Source organism: Drosophila persimilis, unplaced genomic scaffold (assembly GCF_003286085.1).
Source record: "Drosophila persimilis strain 14011-0111.01,24,50 unplaced genomic scaffold, DperRS2 tig00000686-arrow-arrow-pilon, whole genome shotgun sequence".
Classification (NCBI taxonomy): Eukaryota; Metazoa; Arthropoda; class Insecta; order Diptera; family Drosophilidae; genus Drosophila; species Drosophila persimilis.
In genome coordinates this window covers 462,305-488,245 of record NW_020825336.1, presented here as the reverse complement: position 1 = coordinate 488,245, position 25,941 = coordinate 462,305, and the positions used below count along the sequence as shown (strand labels likewise).

General features: G+C 43.9%; 1 protein-coding gene across 4 annotated transcripts; it reads right to left on the bottom strand.

The window, feature by feature from the left end:
* Window positions 1-2,487: 2,487 nt before the first annotated feature.
* On the bottom strand, window positions 2,488-25,227 carry LOC6600585 (translational regulator orb2). Of its 4 annotated transcripts, XM_026991788.1 has the most exons (11): window positions 21,144-21,168; window positions 20,659-21,053; window positions 19,819-19,880; window positions 5,379-6,929; window positions 5,106-5,316; window positions 4,775-5,041; window positions 4,486-4,710; window positions 4,312-4,383; window positions 4,034-4,222; window positions 3,569-3,969; window positions 2,488-3,502 (listed from the first exon to the last, which is right to left on the bottom strand). In XM_026991788.1, the coding sequence occupies exons 1-11, from the start codon at window positions 21,166-21,168 to the stop codon at window positions 3,076-3,078; spliced, it is 3,825 nt and encodes a 1,274-aa protein (XP_026847589.1). In that variant the 3' UTR covers window positions 2,488-3,075. The 4 variants fall into 4 exon arrangements, with proteins under 4 accessions (XP_026847589.1, XP_026847590.1, XP_026847591.1 ...); XM_026991789.1 differs by lacking the exon at window positions 4,312-4,383; XM_026991790.1 differs by lacking the exons at window positions 19,819-19,880; window positions 20,659-21,053; window positions 21,144-21,168 and adding an exon at window positions 25,097-25,227.
* Window positions 25,228-25,941: the final 714 nt, after the last annotated feature.

Genomic DNA, 25,941 nt, shown 5'->3' with positions numbered 1-25,941 from the left:
AGAAAAGACCAGTGTTCTAAAACTATACAAAACCACATATTCCGAGGGTTATATCTTAGTCAAATAGGGCCAGATCAGGGAAGGACCCACTTTCCCAGGACCGTGGGGATCCAGACTGTCGAACGGCATCAAAATCTCGACTACGAAAATGAGGCCGATTTTTTGCAAATTTAATGATGTAACCATCATGATTTTTTGCGAAAATCGTGAAAAAATGTATGTCCTTTTTAACGTCGGCAGTCGATTGGCAGGACTCTCCCGATCACGGAGAGGCATGCCGCGCCCCGATCGGCCGATGTGTAGCCGAGATATGCGTACAGAAAAGACCAGTGTTCTAAAACTATACAAAACCACATATTCCGAGGGCTATATCTTAGTCAAATAGGGCCAGATCAGGGAAGGACCCACTCTTCCAGGACCGTGGGGATCCAGACTGTCGAACGGCATCAAAATCTCGACTACGAAAATGAGGCCGATTTTTTGCAAATTTAATGATGTAACCATCATGATTTTTTGCGAAAATCGTGAACAAATTGATGTCCCTTTTTCTGATGGTAGTCGATTGGCAGGACTCTCCCGATCACGGAGAGATGTGCCGCTCCCAGATCGGCTGCCGTATTGCAGAGATATAGCGTGCTATATCTCAGATAAAAAGGGCCCGATCGGTGAAGGACCTAGTCTCCCAGGATCGCGAGGATCCAGACTGTCGAACGGCATCAAAATCTCGACTTCGAAAATGACGCCGATTTTTGGCAAATTTAATGATGTAACCATCATGATTTTTTGCGAAAATCGTGAAAAAATGTATGTCCTTTTTTAGGCTGGCAGTCGATTGGCAGGACTCTCCCGATCACGGAGAGGCATGCCGCGCCCTGATCGGCCGATGTGTAGCCAAGATATAGCGTACAGAAAAGACCAGTGTTTCAAAACTATACAAAACCACGTATTCCGAGGGCTATATCTTAGTCAAATAGGGCCGGATCAGGGAAGGACCCACTTTCCCAGGACCGTTGGGATCCAGACTGTCGAACGGCATCAAAATCTCGACTACGAAAATGAGGCCGATTTTTTGCAAATTTAATGATGTAACCATCATGATTTTTTGCGAAAATCGTGAAAAAATGTATGTCCTTTTTTAGGCTGGCAGTCGATTGGCAGGACTCTCCCGATCACGGAGAGGCATGCCGCGCCCTGATCGGCCGATGTGTAGCCAAGATATAGCGTACAGAAAAGACCAGTGTTTCAAAACTATACAAAACCACATATTCCGAGGGCTATATCTTAGTCAAATAGGGCCAGATCAGGGAAGGACCCACTCTTCCAGGACCGTGGGGATCCAGACTGTCGAACGGCATCAAAATCTCGACTACGAAAATGAGGCCGATATTTTGCAAATTTAATGATGTAACCATCATGATTTTTTGCGAAAATCGTGAAAAAATGTATGTCCTTTTTAACGTCGGCAGTCGATTGGCAGGACTCTCCCGATCACGGAGAGGCATGCCGCGCCCCGATCGGCCGATGTGTAGCCGAGATATGCGTACAGAAAAGACCAGTGTTCTAAAACTATACAAAACCACATATTCCGAGGGCTATATCTTAGTCAAATAGGGCCAGATCAGGGAAGGACCCACTTTCCCAGGACCGTGGGGATCCAGACTGTCGAACGGCATCGAAATCTCGACTACGAAAATGAGGCCGATTTTTGGCAAATTTAATGATGTAACCATCATGATTTTTTGCGAAAATCGTGAAAAAAATGTATGTCCTTTTTTAGGCTGGCAGTCGATTGGCAGGACTCTCCCGATCACGGAGAGGCATGCCGCGCCCCGATTGGCCGATGTGTAGCCGAGATATGCGTACAGAAAAGACCAGTGTTTCAAAACTGTACAAAACCAAATATTCGGAAGGCTATATCTTAGTCAAATAGAGCCAGATCGGGAAAGGACCCACTTTCCCAGGACCGTGGGGATCCAGACTGTCGAACGGCATTAAAATCTCGACTACGAAAATGAGGCCATTTTCCATAGTTTGAAAGTTACGCAAATCTTCGGAAGGCTATATCTCAGACAAATATGCCAGGATCGGGGAAGGACCGACTCTGGCAGCATCGCGAGGATCCTGACTGCGAGACATGCCGCGCCCCGATCGGGCGATGTGTAGCCGAGATATAGCGTTCAGAAAAAGTTTTATTGTCAGTGAAATTATTTTTTGTATTTCGTTTATGCTTTTATGCTTTCGTTTATTTATGTAAAAGATATGCACATAGATACATAAATGTATGTCGTGCATATACTAAAATTATTTACTTTAAGTTTATTTTTTGTTCATGTTGTAAATGATATTTCGAAGTTTTTCAATTGGAACCATTGCAAATAGTTTTGTTTCTCATTTGGCAAACGGAAGTACGGATAAGTTCCTTCTTAAGAGTAAATATGCTTGTTTGCACTTAAGTACATATAACGATTGATGAAAAATGAGACCATACACCGGAAAAAAATCGATTATTATTTAAATTCACACCCATACTTAGAAGTCTAGTTGGAATACAATATGTTTGTATATATGTATGTATGCATGTAGTTTCGTTAGTTATGGATCTAGTATATGCCTGCATTATGCTATTGGAATTCATGTCTTGTCGACCTCACAGAGCGGCTGTTAAAGCGCAAGTCACAAACCTGCGACTTGGTTGATGTTATTGCAAATAATTGTACGATTAGTTGTATAGATACACAAACTTAGATACTTAGAATACTAGTACTATCGATTTTCATTTGGATTGTTCTGGAGTGTGAAACGAATGTATTCAATATAAGCGTTTTATAACTTGTCATTCCCAAAATCCAAGTTCCGAATTCCTTATTCAAAATTCCAAATTTCCAAAGTCCTTTGTTGGTGTTCATCGTCCTCCGGCTCTTAATGGCTAAGTACTCGTGGTGGGCGCCAGAGAGATCTCGGGTCTAAGCTAAGCTTTATGCTAATCTCGGAACTAAGATATAATGTGGAAAATGGTGCACACACTTTGTGTTAAATTCAGCTGATACTATCAAATGGTAATCTCCTTTTTGGTATTTAGTTGGGCGAGGCCGGCGACTCGTCCTCGTAGCTGGGTTTGGCCAGGAAGGGTATGTTAAAGTCCACCATATTCGGGTAGACCAAAAATTTGTTGACAGCCTCGCACAGCTTGCTCTCAATGACATTGGTAACAATGGACCAGTCGACGGACTTGTCGCCCACTTGGGGCTTGGTTGATATCCACAGGCGAGGTGGGCCCCGGAAGCACACCCACACCCGATCGGAGGGCGGGGGCGGTATGTTTATTGTCCCACGAGCCACCATACCCTTGAGATCTACGCGCAGTGTGATGTTGGCATTCATGTTCTCCATGGCTCTCTGCACGTACGGCAGCTCGGTGGCATACTGGAACAGATTTGAGGCAGCTATGCGGTCGACGATCTTGAAGATGCGTCGTGCGTTCCCCGGCGAGTTTTGGAAGAATCTGACACAATCGAAGAGGGAGGGGATATCAGCAGGAGATCAGCCAGCATAGAGGAGGAATACTTACTCAGTCCCGGACGCAGTCTCAGTAGCGGCGCCCGTCGGTGGGCTTTCACTTTCGGTGGAGGAGCCCCCAGTGCTCTCGCCATCGCTGTCGTAGATGGCACTCCTGCTGTCTATCGGTATGTCATCGTCGCCCAGATTGCGCGGATACTGAGGTAGATCTGGCTGCGCCGATGTGCTGGGACCGCTTTCAGCTCCCATTGGCGAGGCCTTGGTCTTGGCGCGGATGCGCAGCAAATTGAGCTTGGTGGTCACCGTGATGTGAGCCAGTCCTTCGTAGGTGAGGTCCGCATCCACCCACACACCGCGCTCGTCCAGCATAGGCTGGGAGACGCGATGGCACAGCATGGGCGAATCGCCCATATAGATGTTCGTTATGATCACCTCCTCCATGAAACTGGGCAGCTGTGGGAGAAATCGCAACCATGAAAAGGATTCTATAGTTGATTCTTCGACTTATTGCACTTACCTTAATGGAGTTGAGCTTCTTCTGCATAAATTCCTTTATCCTCTCCTGGAGTTTCGCGTCGTGCAGCATGCTAAAGAGACAGCGCCCCATGAGGACATTGGCCCAGACAATGCTGCCGGAGGGCCCCAGAAACAGTGACTGGTCGACGCCCTTCCATAGCTCATCTTCCTGGCGCTTGGCGCGGCGATTCTACGTAGAAAATTTTCTCATTATTTAGATTCAAATGCTTTTCGCACATTCAAACGTAAATTGGAAGAAAATTAAGCCAAGAAACATACTTTCTTTTTTTCTGAGCCGCTCTCGCGGCGGTCACTTTTGGTCACTGGGATCTGGGTCTGTCGGCAAGCTTTCTACATGGATCGATGCGAAACAAATACAAATAAAAACGCAAATCATAAAAACCGAAAGAGAAAACTACAACTGAAAAGTTGGAGAGTGAGAAGGTGCCGCACCTGGTAGCCGGCCATGAAACGGACATAGTCCGCTGGATTTCTAGCCACATCGGAACTCATGATCATTCCCTCGAATTGCTCCTCCTTCGGCGTCTCGGGAAGTAAATCATCCGCGGTTATCTCATCGAACTCTAAATCGGGCGTCTGCTGACCGTCATTCACATTCGAGGCAAACGACCCATCGCCCAAGCTCCGATCATCGCTCTGATTATCCTTCGGGCGCGCCTATGGGTAAGCAAAGTATTAACGACTGGGATTTCGTTAAAACGCGAAGCAGCTGCTTATTCACCTTGAGTCCACCCATAGCGCCTACCATGCGGACTGCCTGCCTGGCGGCGGCCATCTGCAGATCTGTGTCCTCCACAAAACGTGCCATCGGCACATGCAAGTCCTGCTCATGGACGCGCCCCTTGCTGGCGGCGATGAAGCGCCGATACCAGTCCTCCTTCTCCCGATCACAGCGCGTGAAGAGCAGCAGGCGAACCTCATCGCCACAGGGCACCGTGATGTCGTTGAGCTCCGTGTCCGGATTCACATTGTTCCGTAGTTGTTGCAGCTGTAAGTAAAGACAAGTTAGAGCCGTGATCTCCACAGTTCGAGTTCAATTGATTGCATCTTACGTCGCCTTGCATTACAGTGGCTGCAAAATCCTGTTTTTCCTGATCCTCGTAAGGGGGCGTGGAGCCAGGGGCAAAGGTTAGTGATGTACGGGCCTCATTCGACTCCAGCCTGAGCGTTGAATCCGACAGAGATTCAGTTGAGAGACGAGCCGTGGGTGAATCACTGGTGTTCTTGATGATCAGCTGGATGGGATACTTGCGATTGAAGAAGCTGAAAAGGAAGAACATGAAATAAGAGTTGAAGAGGGTCCTTCTCAAGGATCAACTACTGACCGCTTCTTGGCCAGGCCCAGGGGCAGCAGCTCAATGCGGCAGCCCCTCAGATCGTAGGAGCGATGATCGGTGAAGAGGATCTTCTTGCGATCGATGGGCTGCTCGTTCCACATGGAGCGCTTGGGTATCCTCGCTTGGGTGCCGGACATCTTCAAGATGCAGCCATCTAGTCGCACATAGATGGATCGCGTCATGTGGAAGGAGAAGGTGAGCGGATCGTAGCTGTCTAGCTCGTTCATCCAGCCCGAGTAGGTCTTGATCGTCTTGTGCTCCTCCGCCGAGGGGATCTTACAGATGGGCATGGACTCGTAGTTCGGTATCCTGAACTTCACCCTTTCCGGATGTGTGGACAGCATGAAGTGTTCAAAGAGCCAGCGCAGGTGTTTGCCGCAGGAGTCGATCAGCGCGATGAACAGCATTGTGGCGAAGACGCCGCGTAGGAAGTCCTGCATCGGCAGGATCATCAGCACTACGATGGAGGCCCCCAGCGCTATGGGCGTGGCAATGGATGACACCGTTCCGCGATGCCTACGCCAGCCGCTGAGGCTGACATTGCTTCCTCTGGACAAGAAGCTGAACCACGACTTTGACTCTGGCCTATCGGGAGGCCTTTCGTCAAAGGACACTGTGGCTTCGGGTGAAGCAAAAGGAAGGGTCAAACTTGCACGTGGATCTGCCTCATCCCCCTTACTTCCGCCATCCCTGTCATCCGCAGGCCCCATCTCTGGCCACTCGACCGGCAAACCGGCTTGCTTGTTCGCCATGGGTATCATATCCTCCAGAACCTCAACTCCAGACTCAATCTCCACATCCTTGCGGGCCAGCAGGATGCTCCGTTTCTTTACCTTGCCACTGGCAATGGGAATCTCCGCGGAGGCACCCGCCGCCTGCTGGAGGGTCGATGGCTCGCTGCCCACATCGACCACATTGCGCCTGCGCAGAAAGCCGCTGCGCAACGAACCGGACGGCGCACTGGGGCTGTGGCTGACGTCCTTCTTGCTCATGGCTGCCGCCTGGTGCTTGGCCTTCACCTTGGACTTGATGTGGGCCAGGCCGCGCCGCAGGCGGGAACGTTCTGCACCAGCTATGGGTACGGCTGCGGCAGCTGCAACGTCGCCGCTGCCCAGGCTGCTGCTGTCGTGCTGCAGCTGCTCGGCCTCCGCATCCGAGTCGGAGTTCTGCTGGTGGTGCTGCTTATGATCCGGGTCCAGAGGCAGATCTTCGCTGAGCGATGGAATGCACTCGGTGTCCGAGTCGGGCTCGGTGGGGCTCCACCCAATGGACGGTGGGTCAGCCACAATAATAGGAATCGCTGGAATGGCTGTTGAATGGTGCGACGGCTGCTTGGACGACTTGATTTCCTCAAGGGTTTGTGTGACCTTGCCCTTGATCAGCTTCCAGGTGCCCACTCCCCCACTGGTGTCTACGGTCGGTCCTCCGACTCCGCCTCCTCCTCCGCTTCCGCCTCCGCTGCTGATGCCTGCGGCGGTTAGAGCGGCTATCAGATTGGGGCCGCTGGACGTGGGTGAGACGCCTTCAATGCTGCCTGATCTGAAATTTTAAATTTGTATTTCATTTTTAAAACAGTTATCTTTGCCGTTTGACTATTCAACAACCATGGCCCCGAAAAGTATGCTATGGATAATGGAGGACTCCATACTCCACCACAGTACATTCGTCTCTTCCATGCTGCTTCCTCTGTATCTCCCAGCGAAAAACCAAGGAACCAGTACCAGTAATCTTAGATATATGGGTGGTTATGATCTAACACTCTGTCTTATATGTACATACATATGTATGTATCCCCGAATAAAAGATCTTGGTTATTTTATTATTCCAGAAAAAGTATTTGTTTTTTTGTTTTATTTATTTGAATGAAGATATATGTTTGTTTGCCATTTTGTTGTTTGTTTTTTGTTTGTTTTACTTGCTCCATAACCTCATATCCTCAGTGTCAGGGTGTGTGTGTGTGTCTGTGTGTCGGTCGGGGGGGGTGTGGGTTTCTTCATATCTATTTTGCTTGAGTACAAACGCCGATTGTTGGATGCTCTTTCTTTCTGTGTGTGCTCCCCCCTTCGGGGGTTGGGGTTCGGTTCGGTTCGGTTCGTTTCGGTTCGGGGAGGGCTCTTTAGAAAATGATTTTGCATTGAATATATATTCTTTGTATATAGTATAATCGTATATGTATATTTCCTTCATTACGGTTTTACGCACTCGCTTACGCATACGTTTTTAATTAAATTGTTTCATATTTGGTTTTTGCGTTTCTTTATTTTCTGTTTCTTCGAAGTATTTGCATTGAAGTACTGTTGATATTATAGTTTTCTATTACAGTTTCAATTTTTAGAGAATTTTTTATGAGGGGCGGACTGGGAGAGAGCTTCTTGCATATGTGTTTAATATATATATATATTAATTTTGGTAATTCGTTCATTGATTTTTCCCTCTATTTACTTTTACGTTAGTACATATGTATGTTTTATCTATCGTCTGTTATGGGTCTGGGTGGCGGGGGCGGGGTAGCGGGGAGGGGAGGGCTTATAACATTTCTCTCTCAACATTTGTTCTGTTATTTAAATTGAAAAACGTCTGGAGCAAAAACACGCATGGAAATCGAAATGGTTTTTTAGGATTTCTCCACTTTAATCTGTTCTTCTGTTGGGTCTTTAGAAAACTACAAATGTTACTTTTTTATTTTGTTTTGTTCTGTTTGGTTTTGTTCTTAATTTGTTTTCAACTTTAATTTTGTAAAAATTAAAAAATTACGTTTATTGAAAATGACTATAAAATATGGAATATTTCGCTAGTTTCTGGTTTTCTTTTCATACGCTTCATACAGATTACGTGTCTATATATATATGTGTATATATATTTATTTGATTTACTATATAGTTTTCATATCTGCCAACTTGTTTTTGTTTTCCGTTTACTATTTATGTATGTGTATATGGTTTTGTTTTTTTTTCGGATTTTGTAGTTTTTTTTTTTGTTTCACTTGTATAATGCTAAAAAATTATATGCCTTTGCTTGGATTCATTTTTGTTTCTTTTCTGAATATTTTGCTAAAAGGAATTCATTAGTAAGGGCGCTCAATTTCAGTTTATTTGAAGTACTAAACCTTAAATATTGTACATGTACATATGTATGTGTGGGTGTGTGTGTGTGTGTCAAGTGTAGATCTATACAATATACGATCGTATGTGTGTATGTATTATCGCGTCTGCCATTCCGCGGCACAGGCGAAAAAGACAAATTAAAATGGAAGTGCGGGTGCCGACACGATACGATACGATACGATACGATACGATACGATCGGATCCGATACGATACGACTCCCGCTTTACAGGCTACAATTTCTCAATTTAATGATTCATAAAATTCTTTAATTATGTTTAAAAGGTACCAAATGTTGTGAGTGTTTAATATTCTTTAATAACCTTGTCTTTTGCAATGTTTTCTCCTTTCTATGTACTATTTTATACGGCGACCTAAGCTTTGATCCAATTAGCATGAAATGGAAATCGAGTTCATTTCTCTTTAAGGGGGGACTCGGGGGCTGATGCTAAAAAATTTACTATTTAAAACGCGTTTGGTTTACATTCCTTGTTTCGCTAACTACAAACCATACACTGTACAAAAATTGTGCTATGAAAATACTCAAAAAATAATTTAATTTTTCGCTCTCTCTCTCTATCTCTCTCTCACTGTGTCTCTCTCTGTCTTTCTACATTTTTCGCTTCTGTTCACAATCAATCAATCCGAAACGAAGAGTATTTCCAACTTCCTTTAGAAGAGATTCCTCAAATGCGGCCTAGGATTGGATAATGCACTACGCAGGGCTGGATCTACATATTGTATCAAGTGTGTGAGTGTTCTCTATATTTGATTTAGATTTAGTTTTAGCATTTATTTGAAGCAATTTCTCGTTTTCATGTTTTCGTATTATTTTTCTTTCAAAAATATTCACTGCTTACGTTTTTTTAAATTTCATCAATTGTACTACATGTAAATTTCATATAATTATTTATAGGTTTTAGCTTTTTAGTTTTATGCTTGGTATTTTTCGTATAAAAAACACATATTGACCAATTTGTTCTTGTTTAGATGTTCAGTAAACGTATTTAGATTTTTAATAAGTTCGAATTCAATACTTTTCCTTTTTCAGAGTCTTTCGTATCGTTTAAGTATTTCAATATATGTACTAACAGTTTTTTTTTTATTTTTCTTTTTCATTTATATTTTGTGGTTCAGCTAAGTTAAAAGTATTTTATTTACATTTTTATATCAAAAAAGTCCATACAAGATATATATATAAAAATAAATAAAACACAATTTACGTTATGTCCGTTTATTAATTGCAAAAACGTTATTTTTTTTGTTTTTTGTTTTTTTTTTTGTTTGTTTTGTCCTATTTTTTCTGTTGTATAAATTGTATATATCAAATATTGTTTTATTTTTTATATATTTTTTGTTTTTGTTTTTTTTGTCGTACTTTATTCATAATATGTATATGTATAAAAAAGAATTAAACAAAGTATAAAAATGTCTCAACGTTAAATCTACCAGGAAACTCTACTAGCAACTACAAAACATACAAAAATATATATTAAGAATTAGGCATAAAAAATATTCATATACTCGTATATAGGATGCCATATATGACGGCATAACACTAGGATCCATATCAAAAACAACATAAACATTGATCTATAACAAGATTCTCTATCGAACTAAAAGCTCGGAAATGGGATAAACTAAATGTCTTTGACTAATCATCTTCGCTTCTTGGAATTCGCTCGAGGGAACAGACCAACAGATCACAAGATCAAAGCTGAAACCCAATACAAAACAACACTGAACCGATTCTTAACGCTATACTATATAGTGCTATAGTGTACAAAATAGCACGCTACTCAAGATTTCAGATTCCAGATTCCAGATATCCATTCCCAATTACAGCGAAAAACATTGAGCGGGGTTCCTCTCTCTCTCCACTGTACTCTCTCTCTCTCTCTCTATCGACTTTCGTTTTGGTATATAGTAAAATATTTGTTTGATAAGTTACAGCTTTGATAGCATATTTAAATCGGATTTTTGTTTCTTTTCGTTTTTTTTGTAACATTTTAAACAGTTAAAGTATAAGGTATATGTTTATATAAAAGTATAAAAATCTATAAAATATTGAATTTGACTACATTTAAAAAAAAAACATCATCATTACACGCAGTTTTTGTTTTTTTCATTACAGCTTACCGATTACCGATTACCGTAACCGTTTCAGTTTTCGCTTCCGCTTTGTAACAGATTTTGCCTTTTTAAGAGACTAGCATTTCATTACTTTGAAAGTTTTAGAACAACGCATTTGTTTAAATATTTGCACAAAATGTATTACACTACATAGAGCAGGCGCCTGCCGTTATACTCGTCGTATTTGATAATATTTAATTGGTTTACCTTCGATTTCTTTTTTTGTTTTTGTTTTTTGGTTTTTTTTTGGTGTAGATTCTTTTGCTTTTTTAATACACATTATTTGGTAGTTATTACAAAAAATACAAATTAAAACAAACGAACGCTCAAGTCCTCTAATTATGTAGTTTAAAAAATATATACATATATAGTATATATATTATATATGATACATACATACATACATATGTCGTAGTTTAATTGTAATATAAAAATTCTAGAAAAATTGCTATTAATTTGTTGTTGTTGTTGTTGTTTTAGTTTTCCTTTTCAAACTTGAGTTACAACTTTTGCATGACTTGAATTTTATTTTTGTATTTTTATTTGGTTTTAATTTTTGTTGTTTTTTCGTTTTGTAAAGAAAGCGCGAGCAAAAATTTGCTAATAGATTTGACTATCATATAATAATATATATGTATTTATGTATATATATCAGATACACATATGCGAATATGCACGTTTAAAAGTCCAAAGCAGCTTGGGCTTTCGTTCCTTCATTCCTCTCATCCTGTCGTCCTACCTTCTGGGTTCTTGGTTTGTCTCAAATTTCGAATTCTTGAATTAGTTTCGTAGTACTTTTTGTTGGTAGTATAGAAAAAATATCGTATTTCGTATTGTTTCTCCCGTTCTCTTCTCTTCTCTTCACCGTTCCTCTCGTTCCGTTCCGCTCTGTTCCGTTCCGTTCCGTTCCGCACCGTTCCGTTCTGATCAACAACTCGTATAAATTACAAAATAAGTTTGCCTGTTTTCCCCCTCAATTTCATTTTTGATAATTATCCACAAGTACTGCACTTATTCTAGATATACCATTTGATTGCGCGTCTAGGATACCGTTAAAGGGAAGAGAGAACTTCTTAAGAACATGTTCGTATTGTACAAAAGAGCAAACCAGCAGGCAAACCAATCTGCGTAGCTGCAGTTGAAGTACAGTTTTAGCTTTGGGATCGTTAATATTTAACTACTTCGGTTATACGATTGCACATATCATCATCATCATCATCATCGTCATCATATCATATTATATACATATATATATAAATATATATGCATGTACCTATATAGTTGCGTATAATACGTTTGTTTGAATTCTTGTTTATGAGATAGTATTGCACATAAGTTGTATATATGTTTAGATTTAGATTCCTTTAGATGTTTTAGCATTTGTTTCTCTATGTCGCAGCGTTTCAACTGCGTTTTCTTTTCATTTTTAGTTTCATCTTTATCTTCATCTTCAATCTCCATCGTTATCTTTATCTTCATCATTAATTCTCGTCTTCAGTTACAGATTTGGACTAAACTAATTTCTCGAATAACAATTAGAGTAATAAAAAAAAGTGTATACAAAAAGTTTCTATATAAAAAGTTTGTCTAATACAAGTATTCATAGGGTTAATAATATATGTATGTCATATATCAAAATGGTTTCATACATTGCAGATATATGTATGTACATATATCTTTCATCTAGAAATATTTTCTAGTTTTTCTTGCACCTTCTTGTCGCTCCTCTCTCTCGCTCTCTCTCTGCAACACGCCCAGCAATCAATCGAAGGGTGTACTCGTACTTATAACAACAAAACAATTCGTAAATAAATAAGGCCAAGCGTGACATTAAACAATACAACAAAATCATAAATAAATCATAATACTGAACACAAGCAATTTTACTCTCCCTCTCTCTCGCTCTCTTTGGATGGAGAGCATCTAGTTATTAATTATTATTATAATAGTTTTTATTATTATTATTTCGTACAATGCCCAATGGCAAAAATGCAAACAATTTTCAGTTTCAAATTTGTTTAGTGTTTTGTCTGGAGAATCTAAACGACTGTGTCGACTAGTGTAAAATTGTAGATGAGCCTATATGATAGGTTCGGTCGGGGTCTTTTTCAAAAGAGTTGCATTAATACAGGGTCCTTGCATATGTGGACAGGGACAAGTGTGCGAAAATCGTAGTGTGCACTCTCCACCTGGTAGTAGCTGTCACAAGTGTTTCTCGGGTGTCCCTATGTATTCCTCGTACGATTTTCGCACAACTACAATATTTCAAATGCCATTATGATGCCGCACAATCAACAACAAGTTCAACATTAAGTGGAGGCTATATGGTGTTCTTTCACCAACTGGGCTGGGCATCCGGCTCTTGGCTGTCGGTTGCAATCGGTTAAAATCTATGACATGAATTCATAAATATTCATAAGAGATAGTGTGAAATAGTGTAATCGAGTTATTAAGTATGAATAGTGTATTATTAGTGTAGGTCAAAAATCGATACGCAGTATTATCGAGTATCAGACTTCAGCTCTAAAGCCAAGCTGGGATACATTTTTGGTTGCCAGTTACCCATTGCCAATGCCAATGCCAATGCAGTCACTAACGCTAACGATCAAATGTGTGATGGTGTAGGATTGAGTGTATATAATCGAGTTTAAAGTTGGAAAATATCAAGGATATTGAATTGTGTATGATTATGCAAGCGAAACAGCTAAAGGAGATAGCGCTGAATGAATTGTCCTCCACAACAGGGCCGGGGTCCGCTTTCGGTTGCCCGGCTAATTGATCGGTAGTGTTATCGAAAGTGTAATGTTTTTTTGGTTTTTGGTTGTCAAAGTGCTGCCAAAGTGTTGCCAAAGTAAGGATTTATAGGTGTTAAAAGTGTTGTTGAGAATGGAAGAAACTCCTAATTACATCATTCAGGTGTTGGTGCAGCATTTTTTTTGCTCATATTTTCTGTCTAAAGTTAGGAACTTTTTGGAAGATTCTCTGACCCAACCATGCTCAATTATCATTCTTGGACTAGCCTCGATTGGCATACAGAAGATGGCCTCTTAGGTGGTGGTTTAGGATAACATTATCTACGAGGGGTACACATATATCATATCATATGCCTTTTGCGAGGATTTTTGGCTGGCTAAAGGAAGTATCTTGAACATACCCTTTGCATTCTTTTGGTTGTGTTTTTGGTGGTCTTTTGTGAGATAAAATGGCAAACTCTAATGGATTCACCGATTGTAAAAAATAATGTACAAAAAATACTGCGTAGGCGTCTATCAAAATGAAAAACTAAAATTCCATACAGATACTATAAAATGAGAGAGAGTTAAAAAAAAAAAAAAAAAAAACATATAGCCGATCGCTAAATAAATTAAAACTAAAGCTATGTAGGCGAGTGTTACAAGAAATCATTTCTAGACTCTGGCGGCTGTTGCAGTTGCAGTTGCAGTTGCAGGACTGCCTCGTCTCCTACTGCTAGGCCGATACTAGCCTAGTGGTTGCTTTCTCATTTCTCATTTGTTTTCTGTCTCGAATTCGCAGTCGAGTCTCGTCGTCGCGACTGACAAATGTCTTTTGCGTGTGGGAGTGTGTGTCCACGTGTCTGTGTCTCGTGTGGTGTCTTATATGCTAGTTTACGAATTTCTCCTGCCATTGCTCCTGCGCTTGCATCGGCTCCGCTACAGATGCCATGGCGTATGCATATGCTGATGCTGATGCTGATGTGGATGTGGATGCTGCTCCTGACTCTAGTGTTGCTGTTGGTATTTTCGTTATGGGTCTGGGCACTGCCAGCGCTGCGTCCAACAGGCGGTGTCTCTGCTCTCTCTGTTGGCGTCTCTCGTCGTGCAGCGCGGCCTACCAGCGCCGCCGTTAACACCAGCGAAAAGGCACGGCACGGGGCCGGTCGGCGCCCTCCTTGACCAGAGGCTTGTGATACTCCCTGCCAGGACGCGAGTGGATCACGGCCCAGCAGTGCTCGCAATAGTACTGCAAGCAGGTCACGTTGGCGCAAAAGAAGGGCGCGAACTTGCCGCCGCAGCGCTGGCCCTCGCACTCGTCGCACATCTGGTCGTCGAGGACATAGGGCTTGACCTCCACCCGCTTGTCGATATCACCATGCTGCAGCTGGACGAAGCGTGCCGAGATGGCGGCTATGTAGCTCTGTTGATTGGAGAAGGCCACGCGGCCGGCGCCCTTCGGGTACTTGAGCTCGGGATCGGTGTCGATGCCGGCGTAGCACACACCTCCGTAAAGACGGTCCATGATCATGGCCAGCTCGAAGGCTTTCAGGGGCCGAGGCACGCCGCCCACAAACACCGTCTTGCGAGGGTCCAGCGACATGGTAGCGTCCAGCACGTAGTCTGCATCAGCCAGGCGCCAGGGCCGGATCTGCACGGCCTTGTCCTTGATGGTGGGCGAGGAGACGCACAAGTAGAGCTTGTCCTCGTCCGTGATGCACGAGTCGATCAGCTGCTGCACACTGCTCTCGTCCTGGAAGAGCAGGAAGGCGTAGCCCTTGGGTGGAAAGTACGACTTGGACTCGGCCTTGTGCGGCCAGTCGACGACCAGCGGTCCGAAGCGCCGGAACGATGTGGTTATCTCGTCCTCGTCAATGTCTGGGGGCAGACCGCCCACGAATACCTTCCGCGAGAAGCGGGCCGTGCTATCCCCGGCCCCCTGGCCCCCGTTGCCACCCTGGATGGGCGAGTGGGGCGAGTGCGGAGAGTGGCGCGATGGTGAGCCCATCTTGAGGGCATTCAGATAGGCCGACGGATCGTTGGAGTTGGCCGCTATAGCAATGGCATCTGCCTCGCTCAGGTGCTTGGGGCCTCCCAGCACTCGCATTCTGTCCTGCAGCAGGGCCAGATTGTTGTCCCCGTTGTTGCCCAGCGACATGTTGCGCATATACTCGGTCAGCGTGTTATCCAAGCCGCCGCCCCCGCCGCCGCCGCCGCCGCCGCCGCCGCCCCCGCCATGGTGCATCTGTCCATTGGATGGCATCATGTTGCCATAGCTGTTGCCCAAGTATGGGGCATCTCCGCCACCAGTGGCGCCGGCCGTGGGCATGCCACCGCTACCATTTCCACCGAGACCACCATTGCCGATGGACAGAGTCGGTATGTTCATGTGCCCGCCACCGGACATGCCACCGTCCATCATATGCGATCCAGATCCTCCGTAGATGGCCGTCGGGGAGGTGCCCTTGATGGGGAAGGATATGCTGCGTCTGTACTTGGGCGACACGCCCGACATCTGGAGGGGAATGGGCGAGATTCCACCGCTGCTGCAGCCCGCCTGTGAGCCATTGTAGGGCGATCCGCCGCCGCCGCCGCCACCGCCACCGCCACCGCCTCCGCCGTTGCCTCCACCTGGGGACGAGGGACTGTGGGCTCCTCCATCCCGCAGCTGCTGCTGCTGCTGCTGATGATGATGATGCAGTGCACTCAGATTCGGAGACAGCTGCTGCTGGTGCAGTTGCTGCTGCTGCTGCTGTTGCTGTTGCTGCTGGTGGAGGTGCTGCTGCTGGGGCGGCGGCTTGCTGAGATTTAGATTGGGCGGCAGGCCGCTACAACTGCAGGGAAGGACAACAAAGATGAAGAGAGGCTTTTACAACATTGGCAATTTGAATGGATGATGATTGTGGATTTTGTCTGTGATTCGGTTTCGGATTCGGATTCGGATTCGTATTCGGACATCCGATTCGGATACTACTATGTTTTTGCATTATAAAAAGGAGCAATTGGTCAAAGATTTGCTTCGGTTTTATTTGTTGTTGTTTGGTTAAATACTAAAATTTACAAAAATAATAATGCATTTGTATGTGTGTGTGGGTGTGGGGGTGTGTGTGTGTGTGTGTGTGCTTAACCCATTGCCGCCCAGCGTTACAAAAAAATAATAACGCAATTACTCGAAAGAAATTTTTGATCAACTGATAAGATATTTCGTCTTGCGGGGCTGGACTTCTTGGAAGGCTACAAATAGATATGCAGATACTTCACATTCACTCACACACACACACACACACACACGCATACGCATACACTCGAGAAACGATGAATATTGGCATTATTCTTGGGGGTTTATCTATGTACATATCTACATGCAATGTCTCTGAAAGCTATGCCGGAATAGTATACTTTAATCTTCGATATGGATTGCTAAAACTATAGTGCATAGAAACCATCCAATGGTAATAGCAGTACCTATGCGACTAGGCTCTTCTCTGATAGATCATTCTAAGCCAATACTAATCCTCAAACAAATCTTGAATTGCTCCTTTTTTCTTTTTTTTTTGGTATTTCTTTATAGGCTCGTAATTATTTATTATATTTTTATATATTTCTCTCAGATCTGTTGTTGTTGTTGTTGTTGGCGGTTGTGGTGTAGGATTGCTGTTGCTGTGGTAAATGGTGTGGATGGTGGTTTTGGTGGCGGTGGCGGTGGGTGGCAGTGGTGGTGGTATTTTTCTTTATTTTTTTTTTTTTTTTTTTTTTTTTTTTTTTTGGTGGTGACTTGGTTTGTTTTTCTAGAGATCCAATCAGAATGAAAATTTAAATTACGCTGGCTTTATTTATTTTTGTATATTTGGCGATTTAGAAGGCAGCTCGTTATGGGGCTTATTTTTTATTGTTTTTTGTTTCGTTTTTTGTTGTTAGTTTTTGTTTGGCACTGTGCTTGTTTGGTTTCCTTTCGTTTAGGGGATTTTTCAACACTTTCTTGACTGCTGCTGCACTGACACTGGTTTAATGGTTAGTTCTCGAAGGAAACGGCCCAGAAAAACAAACGAAACCGATACAGATACAGATACAGAGATAGAGATAGAGAGAGAGGGAGAGAGAGAGAGAGAGAGAGAGAGAGAGAGAGAGAGAGAGAGAAGACAACAAAAGAAATCATATGCCGACGCGTAAATTGGTGGTGGCACAGTGGGCGGCAAGGGGTTAATAAATATCAAATACATATGTAAATATGTATGTATGATAATAGAAAACTAAACTAGTTCAAATCGTTATGTTGTTGCTGTTGCTGTTGCCGCTGTTGGTGTAATTTTGTGGGCTATTTGTTGGTGTATTGGCACTATCATGCTAATTGATTGAACAACAACAAAAACAATACAAAAAACTCACTGCATGTCAAACTGTGAGGCCAAGACGCGAGAAGAGACATGAATTTGCATGGAAACTTTTCATTTAAAAATTACAAACACGTTGCCACGCAGATGAGAGGATGGGGCAAGGGTTTTGACTGTTGCTACTTCTGGTGGCTGCTTGCCATGCCGTTCATGCTGTTCATGCCGTTCATGATGATGATCATGTTGATGATGAAATGTGTGTGTAACAAACATGTTGGAACGTGTACAAGTGTAAATAGATAAAAAAGCAACCAGCAACCAGCAACAGAGGGGGAAAATGGTGGATGGAGCTGTGATGGCAGCAATGCTACCCACCGATGGTGGTGGCTGGTGGATGGTGGCTGGTGGATGGTGTGGTGTGGTTTCGTCTGGCTATGCTTTTGATAAGAGTCGCCCCCTCAGGTAACAAGAGCAACAACAGCAACAGTAACGACAACAACCCTGACAAGAGGCTGGCGATAACGACAGCGGCGTCGGCGACGGCGACGACAGTCGACTGTCGACAGTCGACAGTGTTGAAAAATGCAATTATAGAATGCAATTAGCTCTAGAAACTTAATTAAAAAGGTAACGGAAATGAATCCAGAGAAAGAGAGCGAGACGGGGGAAAATGGGAAACGGGAAAAAAGGAACATGAACGAACATGACAACTGCCACAGGAGCTTAGGGGTTGGAGCCGGGAAGAGCGTACACAAAAAAACAGAAAAACAAGAAAGAAAAAAATAGTTAAATCTGATTGACACGAGAAATTGAAAATCCGACAGCAAAAAGTCTTTAAGAATACATATAGCACACTCGTACTCACTCTCGTACTCGCACTCGCACTCACTCTCGTACTTGTACTTGTATCTACCGTACCACACGGCACACGGAAATCAATAAAGCGAATCAGGCGCAATGACGTCAAACGATGGGAGGAGAAGAGACCGCTCAGCCAGACTAAAGCTCAGGTAGCACCAGCAACAGAAACAGAAACAGAACCACAACCACAACCAGAGCCAGAGCCAGAAATCAAACAGAGCTCTAGACTTGCAGATTTTAATATTTAAAATGAGAAATGGAGAGAAGCCACAAATGAAAATGGAAATGGAAATGGAAAGGGGGGAAAGGGGAAAGCACACTCACAGAAACAAAGCGTGGGCGAGACGATGGGCACGTGACGTGACGTTGATGGGACATACCCCACACCCACGAAAGGGAACCACCGCCCACACGGCCAGACGGGGAGGCACTTGAGCTGAAAGTTGCAGACGGACTTGGGCACGGGGCAGGGGGGTGGGGAAATGTTGCATGTTTGTAGGCAGCATAAACAAAGCAGGCTGCACTCCACAGATGCTCCACGTAGAACACAACTACAAATGCAGTTCTCGGTGACAAAGCAACAAAAGCAGTCTAGGCCCAGAGCCAGAACCAGAGCCAGAGCCAGGCTGGAAAGCAGGCAAGTTTACGGCCATTGGCAGCCGAGGCAACGCCGCCGAGAACGCATTAAAAATGCACAAGTGGTGCAGGACTCGTACATACAAAAAAATAAAAGTAAAAAATCAAAGTCACAAAACTGCAGTAAAGTCATTTTTTAGGTCCAACAACCAACGGTCAACGAACTTCGGGAGAAACATAAAAAACACTACAGATTGTATGTGGCAGAAGGAAATGTACGAATCGGGGTTTGGGGATTGGGGATCAATAAAAGCCAAAATACAGCTTAACATAACCTCCTACCACGAGGAAGCCTTTCTGTTGTTGTCCAACACTCTTGGTTAGATATACCGTTGATATACCAGCTTCTTCTCCCTGCGTTGGGCGGCACGAATCACATCGCCAGCAGTTACTGGAATACCACTATTGCATACATATTTGTGTATGCCGTATGTACGAGTATTTATGCATGCAATTTCTATAGATGTGTATGTGTGTGTGTGGCAACAACAAACAACAACAACGATTATGTTAGGGCGTTTTCAACTATACTTCTTTTTGTTTTTTTTGGTTAGTGTTTGGTTAGTCCCCGAATACCCCGAAAAAAAGGATAGTGTTGTAAAATGTAAGCTTGTCATGTGGGGAAGCACTCACCTTTTGCGATTGAAGAAGCCACCGCCTTGCATGTAGTTATTGCGCAGATTTACTTCTTCGTTCTGTGGTGCGATGATCGATCCGATGCGGCGACAGGAAAGCGTTCAGAACGAATGAAAAGAAAGGAGAGGAAGGGAAGAGAAGATAACATTTTGCAACAATGAGTAATATTGCCAAATGATTTTGCAACGAGCACATCTGTTGCAAGTTTTTGGCAACGTTTGCAGCGGTCAAATATTTACGCGGACCCGGTCCCGCAAAAATAGACACAATTTGAATGACAAACACACACGAGCGGGAGCGCGAGCGGGAGCCCGAGACTGAGCCCGAGCGCACGCTCTCTGCCAACAACAACAGCAGAGCGCGCAAGGGAAAAACTAAATTTTCTGCTCTTTAAAAAGTGAAACCATTACAGTGGCAGTGTTGCAGAGTGGCAGAGTGGCAGAGACGTATCAGGGAATAAGTGTACTACTAATTTGGGCAAGCAAATGCTAATTGGCAACTGCCGCACCGCACTGTACCGCACCGTCTCGACAGACGAATAAACGAATGAAGGAATGAACGATCGCTGTGGCGCGTTCTGTATAATTTATGTATAATTGCGATAAATCGGTTCTACGACAAACGCAACGAAATGAATCATAATTTGGGGCTTTGGATTCGGCGATAACAAACGACGGAGCCGAAAACGTAAACAAGAATGAAAGGCACTGTTCTGGGGGGGAATGGCGAACGTTTAGATACCCTCTGTTTTGTATTTAGCAATTTATAAGAGGACCTTTCTGTTCAGTAATCAGAGGGATCTGTGACAGGGCAGAGCATTTACTTATGGATACTCACGCTAAAGAGAGCCGCCTGCATCTGTTGGTGCGAGGGGCTGCTGGAGAGGGAGTCGCACGTCATCCCGGCGGCATTGAGGCCCATCCCGTTGTTCTTCATGCCCAGCAGCGTGGGCGAGGCATCGCCGCCGCCACTGGCCCCACCGCTGGGACTGTGCTTGTTCTGGTGGAATGACTGTAGGATGTCATCCAGCGACTCGTCGTTGGCATTGAAGCGCACTGTGATCGGCGTGCTGCTGTTGCTCAGGCCGGGCGGCGACTTGGATGATGATGCTGTCGTCATGCCGCCACACGCTGCGTTCGAGGATGTGGGCGATGTGGCTGCGGATGCTGACGCGGATGTCGATCCGGACAGGTTGCTGTTGCTGCCACTGGCACTGCTTGTGGCACTGCTGGCTGTGGGGGGGTGTGGAGAAGGGGCAGGGAGGAGAAACCAGGTCTGCTGTTAGCTGTTTGTCATCCGTCACACTTTCTGGCTTCCCTTACCCTTTGGTAACTTGAGCGAGTCCATGGTGCCCGCACCAATGTGGGTGGTTATACGGCTGCACTTGAGCTGCCCCGGGGGCTGCGCGTCACTTCAGCTGTTGCCTTAGCCTACATAGAAAGTGGGCCAGAGCAGCGCACGTTGGAATTCCAATTCGGATTGGAATTGGTAAGTGTATATCCATCCAAAAAACATCAATCAGTCGCCAGCCAGCCAGTGTCGGCAAATGAAAAGAGAAATAGAAACAGAAACAGAGAAGAGAGAGGAGAGAGGAGAGAGGAGAGAGAAGAGAGAAGAGAGAAGAACGTGAGGGAACGTTAGATAAGTGATAAGTTAATCATATTTCTGCTCTGTACAATCGGTTCTTCGAAATGTCAACACGTCAACCGCATCCCTCAAGCCTCTGCCCGAACGTAATTGCGTTTAAAAATAAATAAAGGCATGCGGGGAAGCAGCAGCCGCCCCCCGGCAGCACTCCGCTCCGCTAGCCAGGCCACAACAAAAGCAAAAGCAAAAGCTATTTGACATTAATTTTTATTTTCCTATTTTTAAAACCCTTAATATAAGTATTTTACCGCTGACCGTTTGGCCGTCGATGTTTCTTTCTGGTCGCGCCTCCTCTTTGCTGTGCTTTTTCCTCAAGGGTTGCCAAGCACACATTGAAAATATCATTTATTACACACGATATGTGGAATATGCTAATAATAATAATGGTCAAGATATTCGTACCATATCATTTTTCATATTTCTGATCTATGGGTGGCCCCCAAGTTCTACTTTATCTGATTCATCATCGGGGAACTGGCAATTTGTTTCATGTGACGGACGTGGACGTTGGGTGTTCCTGGCCTCTACGGCCATACAGCAAATTTACTATCTGTTCACGTTCCACTTTATACTTTATATCGGGAACTAGGAGAATGCGACGATAAAATGAGCCATAAAATGTGCAATGCGTATGGGACAAGGGGCAGGAGCAGGGGCAGGGGCAACGGTAACGGCAACCACAACAACCATCAATCAATTATTGATAAGCAAAGTGTTACTTTCTGTCTAAACTTTTCTCTTATTTTCTGCCGAATGACTAATAAATATGTACATGTATATGGAGATATGGCCAGATAATGGGGCTGGGCAAGCTGTCTAAAATTGTAGCGCAATTCAAGTGAACCAGAAACACCGGACTAACGATGGCGGCGGGGGATTACAATTGATCGCTTTTCCAATTAGAAAAGCCACCCCCGAGGGCAAGCGTTTTTAGTGGGGCTCCAGATGTCGGTCAAACGCTCGTATGTATGCTCCATGCTTTGCCCATTTTGCATACAATATCCAATTTCCCGAGCTCCGCTCCGGTCCGGTTTGGTTCGGTCCGGCCCCGGCCCGTCCCGTCCCCTTCCGTTCGTATACACGCACTTCATTTTGGTTTGTGCGACCGGAAAACGTCCATTGTTCGGAAAGGGGTGGGGTGGGGATGGAATGGACAGTGGGGTGGGGTGGGGGGTTTAATTAGTTAAATGCAGAGAGACAACAAAATTGTTGTGCCAATGAAATGGCTCACTCAGGCATGAAAAACTGACCGAAGGTGCCTCTCCGCCCTGCCGCCGCACCCCCCTTCTAACAGCCCGACCGCCCAACCACCCACTGAGAAAAACAAAATACCCCAAAAGAAGAAAAACAGGCATGTTCAATACATAATTTTGCCCTACAAACGAGAAGAGAGCGACGCGACCCCCAAAAAAACCGAAGACGAAACGACGACGATGTCGCACAGCAATAACAACAATGACAGTAACGCCCCCATAACACACACACACACACAAACAGACGCGAATACACACATGTATTGACACATACACACACACACACACTTGAAAAGTAAACAAGTGTGTTGTGCCGCCAAAAGCACAGACAGCTTGGCTCAGCTTCAAGAGAGCGCACGGTAAGCTAGAGATGGGAGGCATGGCGGCTGTCAATGTCACGATTTAATTGGACACAACCTACAAACAATCCCATCAAATGTATCCCTATTGTATTAAAACTTGATGCAATGTGCTAGAGATGTGAAATGTTAGGCCTGTCAAAGTCGCGATTAATCTATCGCATCGTTCTGAAGACTAATCTAAAAATAAGCAGTCATTATTCACTGAAAAACGAAATTGCTAATTCTTAGTACGTACTTCCACAAGCCTACTAGCTAACTAACATTTTGACATGGTAAGAATAATGTGAAGCAAGGTCACACTGCGTTTTCTTAAATGTCACTTTTAATAAACACTTTTAGCTGAAAATAAAAAAAAATTCTTCCACAAATCAGACTTTGAATCAGACACCCGAAGAACCAAACAAGCCCATCTCTAGCTGCGCTTTTATTACGCGATGCAGTAGTTCTGTCCGTCTGCCGTCTGTGTCTGTGTGAGTGCAAACAAATTTGGTTGAAAAACTCTTGGCAAATGAAGTTTGTTTGCTGCCTCCACTGTTTTTTTGTGTGTGTGCAGTTCTATTATCACGTCTGCAATTAGACTTAAGTAACTGGGCCAAGTTGCAGCTTTTATCCAGATTTCCACGCTTCCACCCTTGGGAAGGGGAGAGAATTCGGATTGTGGTTGGGGTGTAGGTAGATTTTTTTAGGGGTTTATTGCTGTCTTTGCTTTGCTCAACTGATTCGTTGCCGTTTTGCCAGTTGCCCCAATTTCAATTGGTTACGTACGTACGTACACGTACACGTACACATGCACACACACACGAACACACACTACGATATCTCTGAGAGATGAAAGCAACCCTGGTTGGGAGCTGCGCGAGTCCGAGAAAAAAGTAGGCCAAATAAGTCCGAATTTAAAATATGATTTTGACAGGTGCAAGAGCTACGCACCGCACCGAAAATTCCGCACTAATAAACTAACCTTTTGTTTTCTTTTTGCGTATTGTTTTTTTTCCTACGTTGGTGCAACCGACACACGATGCACAGCACGAGGGGCAGACGAGATACGAAGGCGTACGAAGATGGACGAAACTTTCAGGTGCAAGTTTTCTTTTCGCGTTGGTATGTGTGTTACATTTCCGGGGGTGCTCTCACACACACCACCAAACACTCGCGAATCTGTGACGTAGATGGAATTGCTATGTGTGTTTTTCTTCTCTGCTATCCTGCTCCCTTTTTTTTGCAACAGCAGCGAAAATTCCTTTGCTTGGGGAAAGCCCCTTTACTATTATGCGATGGCTATTTTCGTTATGAACTAAAAATTCGTTGCCTTTAATGCGCAGGATAATATCCCACCTTTTAGCACTTACTTTTCGAAACACTGAAAACGAATTTACACACACGGACACACACACGTTTCTCAAAAAAATTTGGAAAAGCACTGTTAAATTTGTAAAAACTTTTAACTATTTACACTAGAATTTCAAGAAAAACTTCCAATTTTAATTTTTCCGAGCTGCTGCTCCGTCCGCTCGCCAGCGAGACGACTGTGATATTGAATTTTTCACTGCTGCCTGCCAGTTAGGTTTGTGTTTTCGTTGCCGTCGTCGTCGTCGTCGCCTACTTTTCCGACCGACACGCACGAGAAAAATCAATCATTTTCAGTTGTTTTGCTTGTTGTTGTTTCGAGCTTTTCCAACAACAACAAGCTGACAGCTGCTCTGGACGCTGCAGTGGCGACGGCGCAGTGTTGCCATGTAAGCGAACTGCTGCATTACAGCAATCGATACATCGATATTTTAAATGCCCGCAATTGGTCCGTCCGCGAAGAAAATAAATAATAAGCTAATGTTGCAACAATAAAAAGCCACCAAAATAATGTTTTACAATTGCAAATTTACTTAGATGTCTTAATTATAAATTACTTGGTTATCCGGCAACCCCACAGCTGTTTGTCGTTGCTGCAACAGCAAAATAAATGCAGGCAAAGAACACAAGCAAGCGAATTGAATTATATAAAACTGAACTACTTACAATATCAACAAAGCAGCTTCGTCTCGCAATGGTTTAATGGTACTTTTGTTTATATCAGCCACCAGCAGCTTTTTTTGACATCCGCACACACACTCGCGCTGCGAAACAAACCGAAAACCTATTGCTATTTGCTATTATCTTTTCACGAATTCTTATTGGTTTTTTCTTTTTATTCGAAAGAGAGCACCCACAATATATACGCGCACCCAAAGTCTGTGTTCCCGAAGTGTGGTTTTGTTATAGATTTTACTAAAATATGTACATTTTTAATTGTGCGAGAACGAGAACAGACGACAAATTCTGAGCACATCCGACGTTGCTGTTCCACAAAACAAAAACGAACAGGTGTGCTTTTTTCTATCGAAACTTGTATGCCCTTTCCTAGGATCTATGTACTGCGTGGAGCAGTTTCACTATAAATTGATGGTTACAATTTCAGCGATTGTGTGATTTTTCTTTACATTCATATTTTGCTGAAGATTCTATATCATTTAAACATATAAAAAGCACGATTTCGTCATGCCTATTGATGTTACAAATGTACTCTACCATACTCTACCATGATTTCGAACTAGTTCGATAAGTGGCACAGCTGTCTAAGCCGACTACGATTGTAAGTCTGAAGGGCAGCGCGCGTCATTTCAAATTTCTTTAGCGATTGCTTGGACCACTGTGCTGTCATTGTATGAAAACATTTGTGAAAACAATGGCGAGCCCAATCTCGTGAGCATTTGATGATGATTATGCTTGGGTTATTCCCCAAGAACACTCTATTGCGATTTCACTCGCTCTCTCTCTTTCTTTCGTTGTATTCGCCTCTCTGGGAGCACTTAATCTCTTCCCAC